Genomic DNA, 18,576 nt, shown 5'->3' with positions numbered 1-18,576 from the left:
GGTTGTCCCTCCTACAGTCCAAAAAAGCAGGGAACAAAGGCAGAACCCTTTGGAATAATAAGACCTAGCTGTTCTCAGCAGCTGGGCTAGTTTCCTGTAGTAACACTGTGGTTGTCTGTTATATTTTAAGAACAGCCTCAAGTGTTTCTTGTTCTGTGTTCTCACTGTGCTGGGAAATGAACCTACAGTGTCAGACATACTGGCTAGATAAGGCTCTGCCCCAAGCCACAACCTCTACCACCCTGTTTTTCATTATTGTATTTCATTTTGAGACAGGGTCTCAGTAATTTGACCCAACTAACCTTGAACTGGCTCAGTAGCCCAGGAAACCTAGAACTTGATCTTCTCATGTCAGCTTCCCACACAACTGGGATCACAGTCACATCCAGCCTGCAGCAACAAGTAGCAAAGTCCTCCAAGAAGATAAATCATCCAACCTTGGAACCCAGGTCTACCCACAGTACTGCACATGAGGACACAAAGCCCACTTTTCCTCTACACTAAAGTAACCCAGCTTCTCAACTGCCTGGGACAAACAGTAGGACTGAGCTACAAGACTGTGTGTCCACTGTGATTCTAGTGCACACCCTCCACAAGGCTTAAGGAACACTTTTCCAAATTGTGGTTCAAAGATGTCCTGCAGCTGTCTCACTGTTTAAGCCACTCCCTATTCACACCCTGAATCAGGCTATTGGGTGAACAGATTAAAATGGCGTGTGCATGTGTGACTGAGGATGAAATCCAGGGCCTCACATTTTAAGCCCGTGCTCTACAACTGAGCACCCCTATGCCTGAATAATTTGACGGCTGCTACACCACTCCCAATGTGGCCATTGGTGACACTTTCTACACAGTCCACAGGAAAACAGTAACTCTCCCAGAGACAAGATAATGCTGGCAGTGAGGTTAGGGAGGAGCAGCTTCTTCCCACTCTGGAGATATAACATATATATCTAGGAGGATAACATACATGCACTAGCCTCACACATTACACTCCTGGCTTGCTGGAAAGCAGCAACATGGGCGAGTACTCTGAGGGTCTCCAACCACAGTGGACAGGGTCTGACCTCATTTGAGTGGGTTGCCTGAATAGACTGCCCTTGTCAATCAGTAACTGTTGTTCATATTCAAGGCTCAAGCTACCATCTCTCAAAAAAGCTTTCTTTGGAGAAGGCTTTTTCACTCTCAATCTCTAACCCCATGGACCTGGCTGTTCCCTATTCACTGGCACCTCTACCTTCTGTGAAGTACTTGCTACTTGACCCAGCTGGCCTTGAACCGGCTCTGTAGGCCAGGTAAACTAGATCTTGTGATCTTCTCATCTCAGTATTGTTATTTTACAGAGCAGTGTGTCTACCTCTCTGACTAGACTCCAGGTCAGGCAAATCATCTTAATGATCTTGATGACTCGAATACACTCCAGAATAGCTGGTACACAGCAAGTACTACCTATATAAATGCTGAACGAGGCAGTCTCCACTAATATAAACTGGTGTATAGTATACAAGTCTAGGTAAAGTAAGGGTTCAAGTTATAGCACAGAGTTGTGATAAAGAGCTCAACAGGATTTGGAATCCAACAATCTTAGGTTTGACGCCTAACCCTGGTACCTCCTAGCTGTGGTCTGGAACAGGTATTTTACCTCACCTCTGCAGCTCTGTCTAAACACAGTAATAACCACAAAGGATATGAACAGATAAGCAGGGTGCCTGGCATACATGGTGCACAACACATAAGAAGCCTTAGCTGCTACTGTTATACTGTGGTCATCATGACGTGGGATGTTACAAACATCCTTCTTAGTTTGTACAATACCAGAGACTTTTTGGAAGGTGATATCAGGCTGGTCCCAAATACTCAGGGAAAGAGGACTACAAGGAAAAAAATAAGGTGGAAAAGATCCAAGGAACTTAGGGCAGGAAGTAGGACTTGTGGGTCACTCTGGAGAAGCAGTAAAGTATGCGGGGTATCACAGACACCTGCATACCTAGTGATATCTCCATTACTAATAACCCAGTGATCCGTAGCAGGCTACTTCATCTCTCTGTACCTTAGTGACCTGTTATTACAGTGACATTGGAAAGAAAAGATAAGTAAAAAGAGAAATAACTAAGCTGGGTGTGATGGGGGAGAGCAGCCCGCCGCTGCTCCTCACAACATGGGTGTGATGTGCACACATGTAATCCCAGCACTAGGGAGGCTGAGGTAGGAGGAAGGACTCAAAATATTGAGTTCAAGGCCAGCCTGGAGGTATATTTTCTCTTAAAAATTTAAAAGAATTCCCACACTCAGGAGGTAGAGGCAGGCAGACCTCTGTGAGTTCCAGGTCAGCCAGGGTTATATAATGAGATCCCATCCTGTTTAAAAAGTGGGGAGAACTAAAGTGCTAGTTGTTATTATGATTTCTTTTGTTATATAATCACTTTTTAAAGTCCCATTAGAGAACTTTTCTCATGTGGACTGATGGTGCACCCCCAATGAGCCAATGACCTCCTAATAAAGATTCCAATACCAGACACAAGAAGCCCTCTTTGAGTTGTTGGGCCAGGACTATCTAAGAGACTCCTAAAACATACAACTGACCTGGAACTGACCTGAATGCTTCCTCCCTGAGAACTGGCTTTCATGGTATCAGAAGGCAAAGGAGGGAGGCAACCAACAGTCTTATCAGCTATAAGGCCTATGAAACACACCAACAACTAGCATGTCATGAAAACCCTAAGGGTGCAGTAGTAGCACACATACCTTAGTGGTAACCAACAGCTCTCTTATTAGGTCCTAAGACTCACTCAACAAGATGGAAACCATGCCCGGTACTGGAAACCTAGCTAACTAATCAGTGATTACTTAGCCATAACTAAGTCATGGTTATTGGAGAATCTACAGACATTAATTTATTAAACCAGCGTAATCTTGAACAATATATAAGCATTTGTCCTTATACCCACAGAGAAGTGGAGTCTTGACCCATCATCAAGGAAATGTCTCTTTGCAACAGAAAAGACCATTACACAAAATCACATCAAAATGCAGAGCTGCAAAGTCCAGTCACAATAGATACATTAACAAAACATTTCTATACCTAAAAACCTAAGGCTCATTGAACATTACAGAAGAGGGGGTGGGAAGATTTTAAGAGCCAAGAGGATCAGGGAGTTTGCTGTGAGACTGTGTCTCCTACTATGGTAGTTTGAGTGTAACTGGCCCCCATAATCTCATAGGAATGGCATTAGGAAGTGTGGCTTTGTTGCAGTGGGTTTGGCCTTATTGGAGGAAGTGTGTCACTATGGGGGGAAGCTTTGAGGTTTTCTATGCTCAGGATATCACCCAGTGTCTCAGTTGGCTTCCTGTTGCAAGATGTGTAGTACTCTCCACTCCAGCACCACATCTGCCTGCACACTGCCATGTTCCCCATCATGATGATAATGAATGGAACCTCTGAAACTGTAAATAAGCCACCCAATTAAATGTTTCTCTTATAAGAGTTGCTGTTGATGTGGGATTCCCCTCTTTATGCTGTGAATACCATTGGTTAATAAAGAAGCTACTTTGGGCATATTGTAGCACAAAATAGGGCAAGCCAGGAATTTCAAGCAGACAGAGGAGAGAGTAGGCAGAGTCAAGGAGAAGTTATGTAGCCGCCTAAGGAGAAAGATGCCTCATTGGTAGGCCACGACCTTGTGTTGATGCACAGATTAATAGAGATGAACTGATTTAAGATATAAGAGTTTGCTAGAAATATGCATAAGCTAACAGGCCAAACAGTGTTTTAATCAATATAGTTTCTGTGTGGTTCTGTGTGGTCTGTGCACCAACAAGTACCAACTACAGTCACATAAAACCTGAGAGAGCCTGGAAGGGAATTCTAGGCACCAAAGAACAGAGTCAAGTACAGTTTCTTGGTAGCTGCATTGTTTTCAGATAGGCTCTGTGTGTTGGCAGCAAGCAGGAGCACCGTGGCTCCTTTAACAGAAGGATTACTAACTCAACATAAGTAATGGTGGCTTCCTGGTTCATGCTGGCACCATGAACTCTGACTCTTTCAGGAGGCTGGGCACTTAAATGGGGTTTGTGAGCAGCATGCTACTAGTGGCTTAATGGTGACACAGACCTGCTGCAACCCTGAAGCTGGGGTAGTGTGCATGACTCTCAGAGACAGTGAACATGCCTCTACCATGTTGGAATGGGTGGAGCCAACAGGCAGGACTGCAGAGTTAGTCCTAGTCATGCCCACTTAGCATTTAAAAGGAAAAAAAGTGCTCCTGGTAAGAAAATAATTACAGATATGCAATTATAAAATTATAAAATACAGAAAAGGGGAGGTGATGTGGGATTCTGCTCTGTATGCTGTGAATATGTTAATAAAAAAGCTACTTAAGGCCTAATGCAGCACAGAACAGGGCAAGGCGGGAATTCCAAGCAGATAGAGGAGGAGAGAGTAGGTGGTGTCAAAGAGAGGCCATGTAGCCGCCCAGAGAGAAAGATACCTACGGCAGCTTGCTGGAATCTTGCCAATAGGCCACGGCCTTGTGGTGATGCACAGGTTAGTAGAGACGGGTTAATTTAATATATAGGAGCTAGCTAGAAATATGTATAAGCTAATAGGTCAAGCAGTGTTTTAATTAATATGGTTTCTGTGTGGTTATCTCGGGTGTGGACAGCCAGGGAACAGACGAGCAGCCTCCGACTACATGCTGTGGTCATGGTGTCTCTTCACAGCAACAGAAATCCTGACTAAGACACTTAGTTGTATCAGAAGCTACACCCATTAAGTTTCACCAGGATGACTGCCCAAACATGCGCTGAACAAGGATGACACCCATGACCTGGATAGAAAAAAGGCCATGAGACCTCAAGCCTGCAAATGAAGAAAGCTGGAAGCAGGAGAGGTAATCTTCCCCAGAGAAGAGAACACCAATTGGTTGTCTACTGCCGAACAGCCCTGAAAGCATATATATAAGTAGTATTATACAGACTGAACATAGTATATTTAAATATACATATTTACATATACAATACATATGTATATACATCTACACACACATATGTATGCAATAGCAATTAGTAAAAAGAGGCCATGAATTTGAAGGTGAGAGGGGAGGGGTATATGAAAAGGTTTGGAGGAAGGAAGGGAAGGGAGAAATGTAATGAAATTATAATCTCAAAAAGAAAAGAAAAAAATCCTATTAAAAGGCTTTTCATATACGAAGGATGAATCAGTCAAGTAGTCCTTTGAGAGGATTCTAAGAGCTCCCATGGACCTGGTACCAAGTAAAGGCTGCACATGGCACTCAGATGGTCCAACCACAGGATGTGCCCATTGTTACCACTGAGCAGGCCAAGCAGCACACGGGTTCAGGTACCCTAGTCCTCTAGTCAGTCCCATGGCTGGAGGCTGCTCAGGGTTCACATGTTCCACAGCCTCTCCATTACTTGTTTGTGGCCTTTTGTGATGGTGCAGTTCTGTGGGATTCCTCAGGAAGACCCAGGTGAGATGGTGCCTTCTCTCACATGGTTATGGAAATTTGCATTTTACCTTTGGGGCAGGGTCAATTACAAGACCTTTGTCTACTTTATTATCCTTGAAGACTCTTGTTCATTAACAGAACTCTTTACTTACCCTATATATAAATCATTTATATAAATTCTTTACCATAATTATAAACACATATAAACATGTATATATAATAATTATATATACATGCATATAATATATATAATTATATGCATACGTATAATACATATATTTATACATATATTTATATGTATTATACGTATGCATATATAAATACATACATATTATATGTATTTATAATAAATATGTATTAAGATTCCAGCTATTTTCCCCAACTGTGATACTGTCATCACAGATCTGAGATTGACTTAACTAGGGAGACCAGAAATGAAAAAAAAAACAAAACAAAACATACGTATGCACAGAAAAGCCAGGACTGGGTAGCTAGTGCACTCTGGTGGAGACACACTAGCAACCAGGCATTATACAGCTGAATGAGGAAGCAGGTTAGCGAATCTCAGCAGACTCAGGCTGCAGTTATCTAGGAGGAAAGTGCTGTAGTTAATTAATACTTTCTGCACACACTGTCAACATCTGAACTCCAAACAGGAAGACCTTGCCATTCTCCTAAGCCTGACCCCAGAAAAGACTTGCCATTTCCATTGGTTTGAGGTATTGGGGTCCTTGACATGACTATGCTTATCTCATGAGTGCTCATTCATACAGGGATACATTGACTCCCCCCATACTGGTTTGCCTTTTCCTTGGTCTTTCTAATAGCCTTTAAAATTTGTGTGTGTTGTAATGAGTCTGGGGCAGGCATACACACATCACAGTACACACATCAGAGTCAGCTCTCCTTCCACCCTGGGCTTAGGGATCAAATTCAGGTTGTCAGGCTTGCACAGCAAGGGCTTTGTATCCACTGAGCCACCTCACCAGTCCTCTGCATTTTAATGAAATAAACTTTACTGATCTTTCCTTTAGACAGCACTTTGAAACATCATCTTATTTGTTTATATATTTATTTATTTAACTAATATGTGTTTGTGTGCATGCTGTAACATGTGTGTGGAACTCAGAGGACAACTTTAGGGAGCTGGTTCTCTCTTTCCACCATGTGGGTCCCAAGGTTCAAACACAGGTCACAATGCTAGGCAGTAAGCACCTTAACCCACTAAGCCATCCTGCTGACCTCTAGACAGCACTTATCATGCAGATCTTAGGAGATCCTTTCTTAGGCTAAGTTTATGCAGGGTTCTGTTCTCCTTCCTTCCTTCCTTCCTTCCTTCCTATCTTCCTTCCTTTTTCCTCCCTCCCCCCTACCCTCTCCCTCCCTTCCTCCGTCCCTCCCTCCCTCCCTTCCTTCCTATCTTCCTTTCTTTTTCCTCCCTCCCCATTCCTTCCCTCCCCCCTCCCTCATTTCCTTTCTTTCTTCCTTCCGTTTTGGTTCTTCAAGACAGGGTTTCTCTGTATAACTGCTTAGTTGTCCTGGAACTCACTCTGTAGAACAGGCTGTCCTTGAACTCACAGAGGTCTGCCTGCCTCTGCCACACAAGTGCTGGGATTAAAGGCCTGCGCCACAACTGTCTGGCTGGAGTGTTTTCTTGTTACAAAATCATCCTTTGCATTTGACTTAGAGTACATCTGGAGGTGGTTCTGGTGAACAGTGCCAGGTTATCAATCTACACTACTACAGACCTAGTTGGCTTACTAGGAAGTCTTTACTTGTCTACTACACTCCAGTGTCATCTTGTTCAGGAGTCGGGAGACCATATATGTAAATCTCTGTGGCTGCTCCAATTCTATTGATCAGTTTGTGGTGTGGGAGGTCCTTCTGTCTGTGTGTTGCTTTTATTGGTTAATGAATAAAGAACTGCTTTGAGCCTATGGCAGGGAAGAACATAACTAGGCGGGAAAAGCTAAGCTGTATGCTGGGAGAAAGGGGGCGGAGCAGAGAGATGCCACGGAGCTGCAGGAAACAGACTCTGGGAATTTTACCAGGTAAGCCACAGCCACATGACAATATATAGATTAATAGAAATGGGTTAAATTAATATAAGAGTTAACCAATAAGAATCCAGAGCTAATGGGCCAAGCAGTGCTTTAATTAATAAAATTTCTGTGTGATTATTTCGGGTCTAAGCTAGCCAGGCAGCAGGGAACAAACAAGTAGCCCTCCTCGCAACAAAAGTTTGTCTGCCCCATGCCAGTCCTATGCTGTCTAACACTGCAGCTTCATGGTAAGTCTTGCTATGTGGCACTGTATGTCTTTCAATGTCTTGCGATCCAATCTGTCATTATTTTGGCTATTCTCAACCTTCTACATTTTCACGAATATTTTAAAACTGTCCCAATTTACACAAGAGTGCTGCTAGGACTCCCCATGACACTGCCCTATATCTATAGCTAAATATATAGAGCTGACATCCTTAAAAAATTGATGTCACCTCTATGCCTTTCATTGGATTTACACACACTTAGATGCTTCTCCCTCCCTCTCCCCCCCTCCTTTTCTCCCCTACCGTCCCCAGTCAAAGCCAGGATGCCATGCACATCAGTCACACACGGCCACTGAGCTCTAGAAGCTTCTTGGCATAAAATGGATATGGTATTGTTTAGCATGTCCACATGCCACAAGTCTGCTGCTGATACACAGATGTGCCCACTAGATTTCAAGTGCTAAAGCCCTATGATAGGTACACTTGTACCATGCCCATCTTTTTGTCTCTGCAGTGCCTAGCACATGGTTTTGGGTAATGTTTTAGGAAGAGACCCTCAAAATATGTTTAGCTGTAAGTAGTTCTGGAAGTCTGCTGGATTAAGACCTAGTACTTCAATGTCGCATCTCATTCCTAAGCTTTGGGAGAGAATGTCATTAAAGTACCTTAAAGTCACCAAGTTTAGTAACTTCCTATTTTGTAAAGTAATGTGCACAGAGAGAGACTGAAAACTCCGACAGCAGGAAAAGGGAAGTGGAAACTGTCAGTTGCTCTGCTGTTCAGAAGTGACTTCTTGCAACTTTTTTTTCTGCTTATATAGTTGTAGTTCATGTTAAGTCCATTTTTGTGACATTCTTATCCACTTGATCTAAAATAAAAGCATGCTTGCTACTGACAACTATTTACAAATATCTAATGAAAAGAATGCCCACAGCAACGTCTCTTGCCTCTTCCAGGAGCATCAAGATTCCCTCCCCTAGATGAGCATGGATGCTGCAAAGACTTCATGTGCCAAGTTGAGTCCTTACCTTGATCAGTTTCAGAAGATAAAATTGGGCTTTAACTAGAGAAAATAAAGCTCAATCTCTTACAAAGATAACAGCTGCTACAGTGGTGTTTTCCCCTTGAACTGTGTGTATATTTGAACCCTATCATTCTAAAGACAAGTATGCTTACTATTTCAAGCTCTGGAGTTGGTCCTCTGGGGAGCTGAGGGAGGATGTAGGTCCAGGGCCCCCATACCACATGGGTGGAGCCACGATCAAAATCAGGCAATTGGATCCAAGTTTATTATAGAAAAATGCAAACAGTGACTGGGTCTGTAGCTCATTTGGTAGGGTGGCTGCCTACCATGCACAAAGTCTTGGATTCAATCTTAGCACTACAAAAAAAGCCACAATGGCACACACCTGCAATCCCAGCACTTAAGGGATATAGGAACATCAAAACTTCAGGGCCATCCTCAGCTACATAGTAAGTATGAGGTCAGCCTGGAATACACAAGACCCTGTCAAAAAAACCCAACAAAACAATCAAAAACTCAAAAAGGAACAAGAAAAAGAAAAACCCAAGTAATGAAGTAAATAGAAACAATATTTTTTAAGCATTGCATTTACATGGATTTATGAGGATCCAGTAGGGAGAAAACCAAATACATGAAAAAAGAACAAAACAAAAATCCCAGGGCTCCCTCCAATGCTAAGGGAACACCCTAGAGGGTGGGGGTGCTATGAAATGCTCTTCTGGCCATAACAGGCCTTTGCACTAATGTTCTCTTTACAGCTATGGTCACCTGCACAAGATTAACCCACAAGATAGGTCAACATTCCAGCAGACTAACTAGATTCAGTCGGTTACAAAGAAAAGAACACAAAGGTAGGAGAGGATGTGTTGGGGGACAAACGAGGGCATGGAAGGAAGAATTCAGGAGTGAATATACTCAAAATGCATTGTACATATGCATGCAATTGCAAAAGAATAAAGATATTCAAGAAAAAGAAATATGGCAAGCTTGCAATGGTTAGACTGAAAACCTGTATAGCCTTCTGCCAGCATGCAACCGGCACACCAGAGGTTCATCACCAAAAACTGTGTGTGCAAACAAACCTGCTTCCTCCCCAGACCTTGCTTTCCCAAGTCTTATCTCACAAGTCAAACCCCAACAGTTCACAAGAGCTGGCATCAGTGGAAATCAATGTTATGTCCATTTTAGAAAAAAGAAACCTGAGGCCCAAGCTCTCTTCTGCAGGCAGTTTCTGGGGCTGTCTGTGAGTCTGATGTCTTGTACTCTACATGCCTCTGGGATGTTCCTATTGGAAAATCGAGAAACTTGTCCACAAGGTGGACTGGGAAAAGGGGTATACAGCATGACAGGAGAACTAGAAATTCATCCCCAAATCACACTCACCTCCAGATCATAACATCTTAGGTATGGGAGAGAAGTGGGGGACACTAAGTCTGCTTGGCCTACTCAGCACCTGAGATCCTCAAGACAGTCATCACAAAATCTCAGTCTGGGCCTTGAACTCATCTGGTCGGTGTCCAGCATTCCAGCCAGGAGAACCAAGAGGCAACCTATACAAGGTGGATCAGACTGGAGGATTAGGGGAAGGTGCTGACAGTGTGATTCTGTCGAATCACCCCCAGGGACATCAAACTAGGCCAGAGTGTGGGACAAGGCCTAGGATACAAGGTGGGGGGTAGGCAAGGTCATCTGCCCTAGAAAAAGCCACAGCTCCTGCACAGGCTTTATTTAAAAAGGCTGGCCAGGAGCACCTCTTTAGTTTGCCCTGTGACTATATTTGTTGACCACTTACTATGTGTCTGGCTCTGCGCTGGACAATCCACAGTCCCCTGCCTTCATGAAAGACAAGCAGATGGACACAAACTAAGACGATTTCTCTTTTTAAGTTTTTTTTTTTAAATGAACCATTTCTTTTCATGTGTGTTGGTGTTTTGCCTGCATATTTATCTATATAAGGGTGCCAGAACCCCTGGAGCTGGAGTTATAGACAGTTATAAAGCTGCCATATGAGTGCTAGAAAATGAACCCTGATTCTCTAGAAGAACAGCCAGTGCTCTTAACTACTGAGTCTTCTCTCCTAAGACAATTTCTTGGGGCAAAATGGCAAGTCCGTGGAACCCTGACCAGCTCTCTGGGGACCTAACTCAAGATCAGGATGGAACTTGGAGATGCTACAAGAGCTAGTAGCTAATCTACTCGCAGAAAGGAACAGACAGTACATGACAGCATGAGACAGCACATGACTGGCTAAAGCCACTGTGGCAATTGTATCAAAGCAGCAGTAACTTAAGGCTAGAGGAAGGTATTTGGATGGGCAGGAAGAAGAAGAGAGCTGAAGTGAAGAGTAAAGGTTCGGACAGAAGGCACACAGATGTGTGCTGCTCACTGAGAGCAGGGCCACCATGTAAGAACCTGGATTCCAGCAGTGCCACAGTAACCCACCAGGTGATGGCTGCTGCCTTGAGTGCTGCCCCCTCCAGAGTGGCCCTCCTCTATCCTCTCTAACTCTTCACCCTCCTTGATGATAAAGGGCCCCTACTGTTTGCAACATAGTCCCGATTCTCTAGCATGGCTCTTAAGGCTCAGTGGGATCTGGCCTTGGTGCCTAGGGTCCTAGACCTCACTGAACTAGATCTCTGTCAGCACAAGAGGCTCTCTCAAGGCAGTTTCCTGAGCCTGAGATATTCCCTCCCCTCCTACCCATCCATGCCGCCCTACTACCTGGAGATAATTATTCATTTCTTAGGTCCTGCCAGTCTGCATTTGGAGGGGTCCGCTCACCAAGGACTGTCCAGGGACTTCGCTGGCCTACAAGGATTTGGCCTTCACACAGGATACCTGGCTGACCTGGTAACAGAGATCCCCAGGCTCTCCATGCTGTCTTAGGCAAAGCTTAGCATCCCAGGAACAGGTAAGGGGCTTCTGGCTAGCTGCACAGCTCCCAGTCTTTGGGTAAGAGACGCTGCTTCTCCAGGGCATCATCCTTGCTCTCATTCTCTGTGCTCTAGCAAAAGTGGAGCTGGTCCCACCCAAGGACTCAGGGAGGGAGTGAGCAGGCAAGGCAAGTGAGTAGGGCTTGAACAATGAGAACAAGCACCCTTGGCTTTAGCTCAAAGAGGCATGATCCCAGGTGGAAAGGGACATTCTAGACTTCTGGCAACACCGAGAAAAGGAGATCTTAACGGGAGTGAATAGAATCACAATACATGCATGAAACTGACAAAACATTTTAAAAAGAAGGAACTCTCTGTTCCCATTTGGGTGGCTGAGCGACACAACAGGTGCCCAGAACCTGCTGAGCGCGAGAGCAGCAGAAAGGAGGCAGATCCCTGACAGCTTTGTCTAAGAAACTGCTCTCTGCCATCACTAGAACACACCGCCCAGTGCCAGGCGCCAACTGACTCCACTAGCTCTTACAGCCATTTAGCAAGATCCGTACTTGGACCAAGAATCTTGATACCACATGGTGAACTAGAATTAAGACTTTTTTTTTTTTGAGACAGGGTTTCTCTGTAGTTTTGGAGCCTGTCCTGGAACTAGCTCTTGTAGACCAGGCTGGCCTCTAACTCACAGAGATCCACCTGCCTCTGCCTCCCGAGTGCTGGGATTAAAGGCGTACAACTGCCACCACTGCCTAGCTACAGTCCCCCTTTCAAGATAACATGTTGGTAACAATCAAAAGACTCCATCAGTAGAGGTTCTGCTTAGAGATAAGCATTTGTCGGTTAATGTCACAGTCTGGGCACTAAACTGCCAATAATATGTCATGAACAACCACCTGACTATTCCATCTGCCCCAACTAAATGACTGACCAAACTTGGTAGGTAAATAACTTAGGTACAGTTTTTCACTGTTTAGCAAAAGTAAAACCCCATGACAAAGGAAAGTTTCTTTTCAGTTTGTAAGATGCGGTGTGCTGTTACGGAAAGAGTATTTTTTTTTCTTTTTCTTCTTTTGGGAGGGGGTGTGCTTCAAGACAGGGTTTCTCTGTACAAAAGCCCTGGCCATCCTGCAACTCAGTCTGTAGACAAGGCTGGCCTTGAACTCACAGAGATTTGCCTACTGAGTGCTAGGATTAAAAACATGTGCCACCACTGCCTGGCTTAAAGAGCATTTTTAAAGCAGGGATAGGGCATGTATATCTGTATGGACATGGGCATGTATGTCATGGTGATGTATGTCTGTAATCCCAGCACTTAGGAGCAAGAGTTTGAGGACAGCCAGAGTAAGACCTTATCTCATTCCCCCTTACATCTCTGTGCCCTCTGCAGAAAGAAATATAAAAACCAACAACTAAAAAAATCTATTCTCAATTTTCTTAAAATGTTAACCTCTCATTCCACCAAGACTGCTAGATCAGGACAAGAATGCTCTGGAAGCCAGGCACGGTGGCACATGCCTGGAATCCCCATCTAGAGACTAAGGCAGGAAGGAGCACGAATTCTAGATCAATGAGGGCTATTGAAAGACCATGGAGTTTTTGGTTTGGCTTTTAAAGGATCTGGGACTGTCACTGATAACTAGAATGGTGATCTGCTAGTTTACTGAAAGCTGTCCTGGCTTTAGCACTGAAAGTCCTATGTCCTGGGAACCCCTCTCCCCCAAGTGCAGGACACACTTTAAGTGTTTGTCATCCAACGTGTCAGAAAGCCTCTTCCTACTCACAGCCTTGCTTCCTGTAGCCTCCAACCCCAGCTGGATCTGCTGCAAACCTGACTATGGTGCCCACAAAGTGGCTGTGACATATGATGGCTCTTTCCCATTTGGGGGACTCTGAGCTAGTGTTTCCTCCTGCAGAAAAATCCTAGGAAGGGATTCTACAGACCCTAGGCCTGCAGCAGTTCCTGCATTTGACACATTGTGGACTCCTGACTCCACTATGGTCTCCAGGGGGAGCCAGCAGACCTCCCAGGGAACTAGCTGCTCTGTACAAGAAGGTGCTTATTATCACAGCCAGATGTAGGGCAGCACAAGCGCTGGGGTAGGCACTGGCTGTATGTGTCCCTTTTCCAAGTCACCCTGGAACCTTTAAGCCCCATGCCAATCAATACCCTGGTTCCTGAGGCTGTGATAGCAATCAAACAGGTCAGTATAAACCAAGGCAGGCAAGTTCTTTTTCCAGTGACCTCAACAAGGAACCTGAGAAGATGCCAGGAATTTGGGAAGGAATCTGAGGACCCTTACATTCCCAGGTGTGCACTGGTTGGCCAGCAAAGATCTCATTGACCATGACATGTAACCCAGTCAAAAGTTTCTTCAAACTGAGAAGTTTTACCCAGAAAGACAGTGTAACAAGATCTGACTCTGACAGTTGTTTCACCTTGGGACAGGTAGTCTAAGCTCTCTAAGTCTAGAGACAATAAAAGGTCCTAGAACTCAGAGACTTGTGATAACTAAAAGAAAACAGGAAATCTTAAGCAAGACAAAGGAACAAAGGAAAAATAAATGGGAGTTTAGAACTCGCAGCACTTAGGAGCAAGAGTTTGACGACAGCCAGAGAAAAACCTTGTCTCATACCCACTTACATCTCTGTGCCCTCTGCAGAAAGAAATATAAAAACCAACAACTAAAGAATTCTATTCTCGAATTTCTTAAAATCTTAACTTCTCATTCCACCAAGACTGTGCTACAGCCCGAGCTGAGGGAGAGTCAGCAGGTGCTTGGGTTGGTAGCAGGCCCAGCCCCTCAGGATACACCCTCCCCTTCACAACCATATCCACCCACACATTCCTCAAATCCTTCAGTCTTCAGCCACTCATCCACACTACACTTCATTTTTGGGCCATCTGCCATCCTGGTTAATATTTCTGCATCCCAACCAATCCTCCCATTTTTGCCCTCGACCTCCTTCCTATCCTTGGCTTCTCTCTCCACCCCCAAACCATCCTATTCTCCACACTTGGGGATCCATAAACATTTACTAAATGCTTGATTGCTTCATTGTAGAAGCATTCTATACCCCAGAGATCAAATGAGAAGCCCCCATATAATTTTTAACTCACCAATCCTTTCTAGGGACCCCTGTCTTCCTTTCTATTGTAACCTGACCATCCTCCCATCCCCTCGCTTTACTTAGCATTAGAAATCCTGGGCTTCCTCCCCCCCTGAAAATAAGCTGCTTCCCCCCACCTTTAGCACCCCACCTCCAGTTCTCTCCCTGAAGCCTCTCCCTCCTCACAGGTCTCTATCTTCCACTACTCTCTCAATTTGCATCCCCTGCCTCCTTGACATTCTGCCTGAATGTTCTGCAACTCTTGCCCAATTTATTCTTTTCTTCTTCTTTTTCCCCACTCCTTAAGTATTCACTGAGTTCTTACTATGCACCAGGCACGTGCTACATCTTGGAATTCAACTGCAAAGAAACCAAGCAGCCTCTTACGCCTTGGAAGTATCAGTTTAACAAAAGCTAAAAGGAAACCAGCGAACCATAGAAGACAGCAGGGGTATGATGAATGAAACCACGTGACAGAAAGGAACTGGGGTGGGCTGGGAAGGCTTGGCTACCACTATTAGCCACTTGCTGTGTATCAATCCTGGGTGATCACTCTGCATTCACCACATCAACCTAAGCCTTGTACAGTTCATAGTTCCCAGCTGGTTATGGTAACTTGGAAAAGGAAAGAGATAAAATATGATCAAGGTCAGTCATTAAGTGGCTGAGTCAGGTTTTGAACACAGGTCTAATTCCAAAGCTAGCCTCTTTCTGTGTCCCCAGGGACTCTGTCAGCCACCTGTCCTCTCCCAAAGTGTTACTGCTGACTATTCCTCTAGATTTTCTTCTGAAAACACTTGGGTCTTTAATCACCACTTCTTTTTAGAGCACTTATACATGTTCTGCGCGTTTATGTTCATTCTCCTATCCAATCAATCCTAAAAATAACCACATAAAGTAGTACTGTCACTCTAATCGTTTTACAGCTAAGGAAACTGAAGCTTAAATGCATACTGCTAAATTTGAACCCACATCTGACCGATTCCGGGGCCTCTGGCCCCTAAACTGATAGTTCAAGAAGTGTCACCCCGAGACGCTCAGTGGCCACCGTCTGCCCCCCATCAAGACAACTCCAGTCCACAAACAGAAAACTCGTCGATGCCTTACTTTTTAGATTGGGGGTCTAGAGACTGAAAAGTCACGCGGCTTGTCCAAGGTCACTGGGCCAGGAGCGACGGGGTCAGGGTTCGAAGCCAGGTGCCCTGATTCCAAAGCCTCGCGGATAACCAGCACAGTACCCTCCCGCGGCGACCCTGTCCACCTCGCACCTCGGCACCCAGCGAGCCAAGCCCGCAACTGCGCGTCCGCGCCCGGCCCCGCGGCCTCCCCGCCGCGCGCCCCGCACACTCACTTCAGGTGGTCCAAGGAGTGGATGTTGCGGGAGGACTTGCCGTGGCCCCCGCCCACCCAGCTCCGCGAGCGGCCGAACATGTCCGCAGCCCAGCCCCGCCGCCCGCCTCAGGTTTTCATGTCCGATCCGCCCAGCGGCCAGGCGTCCGGGGCAACATCTCAAGCCGAGCCGGCAACGGGGGCGGCGGAGAGACCAGCAAGCACCTTCCTCCCCCGCCCACAGCCCCGCACTGACATTCAGCCGGAACCGGCCGTTCGACCGCCGCGCTTTACGGCTGCCGTCGCGTGGAACTCTGGGAAATAAAGTTCTCTAGTGAGGCCCCCGGCGACGGGACTCTGCGAACGGACTACAAGGGCCGGCATGACTTTCGCGGCCGTCGAGAAGAGGCGGGGCAAGAGGGAAGGAGGCGAGACGCTCTCGGGGTGGGCGGGAACGGAAAATTTGTAGGCGGAGCTTTTGGGGATCACTTTGTTAGCTTCGTGATTAGAAAAAAAAGAGTGTGGACTGAAATCCCAGTTACTAGAGAGGCTGAGTCAAGAGGTCAACAAGTTTGAGATTTGGCAAATTTTAGTTCTCTTGAATAAAAAGAAAAAAAAGTTACATTTTATTGTGTGTGTGCGTGCGCGTGAAAAATCAGAGTACAACTTTTGAATAGTAGGTTCCACTATTTGGGTTCTGGGAATTGAACTCAGGTCTTCAAACTTGACAACATGTATCTTTTCACATCTAAGTCATTTTGAGGGCCCTAATTCTCTTTTAATTTTGTAAAGGGTTGGGAGTGTGGCTTGTGTAATATGGGCTTAATCTTCAATATCACAATAGTAAGAATTAAATAAAAATAAAGACATTGGGTGATGCATATTATATGTCACTATCCTAAGTGATTTACTATTTAATTCTTACAACTCTGTGAGGTTGATGCTGTTATCAACCTCATTTTACTATCCAGGAAACTGAATCAGGGAGAAGTCAGGCACTTGACATGTGGCAGGGGTAGGATTCAAGCTCCGGTATTCTTATTTGCTCTGTCAACGAAACAAATCAGTAACATCCTTGTTTCTCCATAAAACCCTTTTCCTTTTGCGCATCCGTCTTGCAACATATTGGGAAAATGCAAACAACAATGTGCAAAAGCTAAATACAATGTATTTCCAGAGGTTTCCCCTGGTCTTCATCCAAAATCCATGCCATTTCCCGCCCCTCCCCCAAAAAATACCTTAAGAAAGAAAGGAAACTCCAAGCTTCCTACATGAACTTACACATACCTGAATTTCCCTCTTAGATCGGAAATGGGAACCTCAGTGGGAAGCAAGGCTTTGGGGCTCAGCACCGACTCCTTTGTTTATTTCTATGGCTCATAGCTATTTAATTCCTATGGTAGCCCATTAACTGTCCCAAGAAAAGAACTGAGTCAGGGGCTAATGTTCTCTCCAGTGCCCAGGACAAGATTTGGCATATAGTGGGTTTTTAGTAAATATTGATAGAGTGAATAAGTGATGGTTTGCATTGCTTTCGAGAATTAGAGAAATGGAGACCAGTGCCAGGTCTCCTCTGTAATCGAGCTGGAGAGACAATAAAAGTCATGAAAGAACATGAGCGGGTTCTGACCCCAAGGAAAAATGTCCCCAGGTCAACAACTTTAAAGATCCGTTACTCTGGGACTTGGTTTTCTCATCAGGGAAAAAGAATCCATAATGCATTGCCTTGTCCAGTGCCTATGAAGCTAAGTGTGACCTTAGATTAAAGAGCTATTAAGAGCTGGGGATAGGTTGCAGGTGGTGGCAGAGGCCTTAATCCCAGACTCAGCAGGCAAAGGCAGGTGGGACACTATGAGTTTCAGGCCAACTTGGTCTATAGCCAATTTCAGGCCAGTCAGAAGCTACACAGTGAGCTCGTTTTTTAGTGTTGGTTTGTTTGTTTGTTCAAGAACTGAATATGTAGCTCTTGTCTACATCTTTCACACACAAGACCTGGGTTTTGATCCCCAGCTGTTTAAACTCTGTTGGAAGGCACTTTTGGCAAACTCATCCTCCTAAGGAGGCACAGGGGTTGTCTTGACAGAGGAATCTGAGCAGACGTTTTCAATTACTTAGCATACTAAGTAATTGTATTTAAAAAAAAAGCTTAGTATTTTTTTTAAACATGGACTACAAAGTAAAAAGAAACAATAAACAACCATATGGCAGAAGATTTGACCTGCTCTCCATTTGGGATTCATGGAAGCCTATAATGTAGTAAGAGGTACTGATTTTTCTTTCTCTGCCGTGAAAAGAAAGCGCCTTGGAACTACCTAAGATTTTCGGTGGAACTGCCGGCATCCCTTCTCTACCTGGCTTCATTTAAAATGGGGAAACTGAGTTCCAAAGAGGTGAGGCACAATACCTAAGCAAAGGTTAGGGAGCGCCAACTTCAGGAGAGCAATTTAGAGACTGGTGCACCTCCCATGGGGTGGAGCAAAAAGTACCAACACC

The 18,576-nt window shown here is 44.9% G+C and overlaps 1 protein-coding gene across 5 annotated transcripts in view; it reads right to left on the bottom strand.

Annotated features, from left to right (window-relative positions):
- Clec16a (C-type lectin domain containing 16A) overlaps nucleotides 1-16,355 on the bottom strand; it is a 218,035-nt gene extending 201,680 nt beyond the window's left edge. For all 5 annotated transcript variants that reach the window (XM_041676079.1, XM_041676081.1, XM_041676080.1 and 2 more), the window contains exon 1: nucleotides 16,106-16,355. In XM_041676079.1, the coding sequence (XP_041532013.1) occupies nucleotides 16,106-16,185 (80 nt within the window). In that variant the 5' untranslated portion in view covers nucleotides 16,186-16,355. The remainder of the gene's footprint in view (nucleotides 1-16,105) is intronic.
- Nucleotides 16,356-18,576: the final 2,221 nt, after the last annotated feature.

The sequence above is a fragment of the Microtus oregoni genome, unplaced genomic scaffold (genome assembly GCF_018167655.1).
Source record: "Microtus oregoni isolate MIOR12 unplaced genomic scaffold, Mior012 000027F_ref0000203, whole genome shotgun sequence".
Classification (NCBI taxonomy): Eukaryota; Metazoa; Chordata; class Mammalia; order Rodentia; family Cricetidae; genus Microtus; species Microtus oregoni.
Note: the sequence above shows the minus strand (reverse complement) of the source record. Positions and strands in the feature narration are given on the sequence as shown.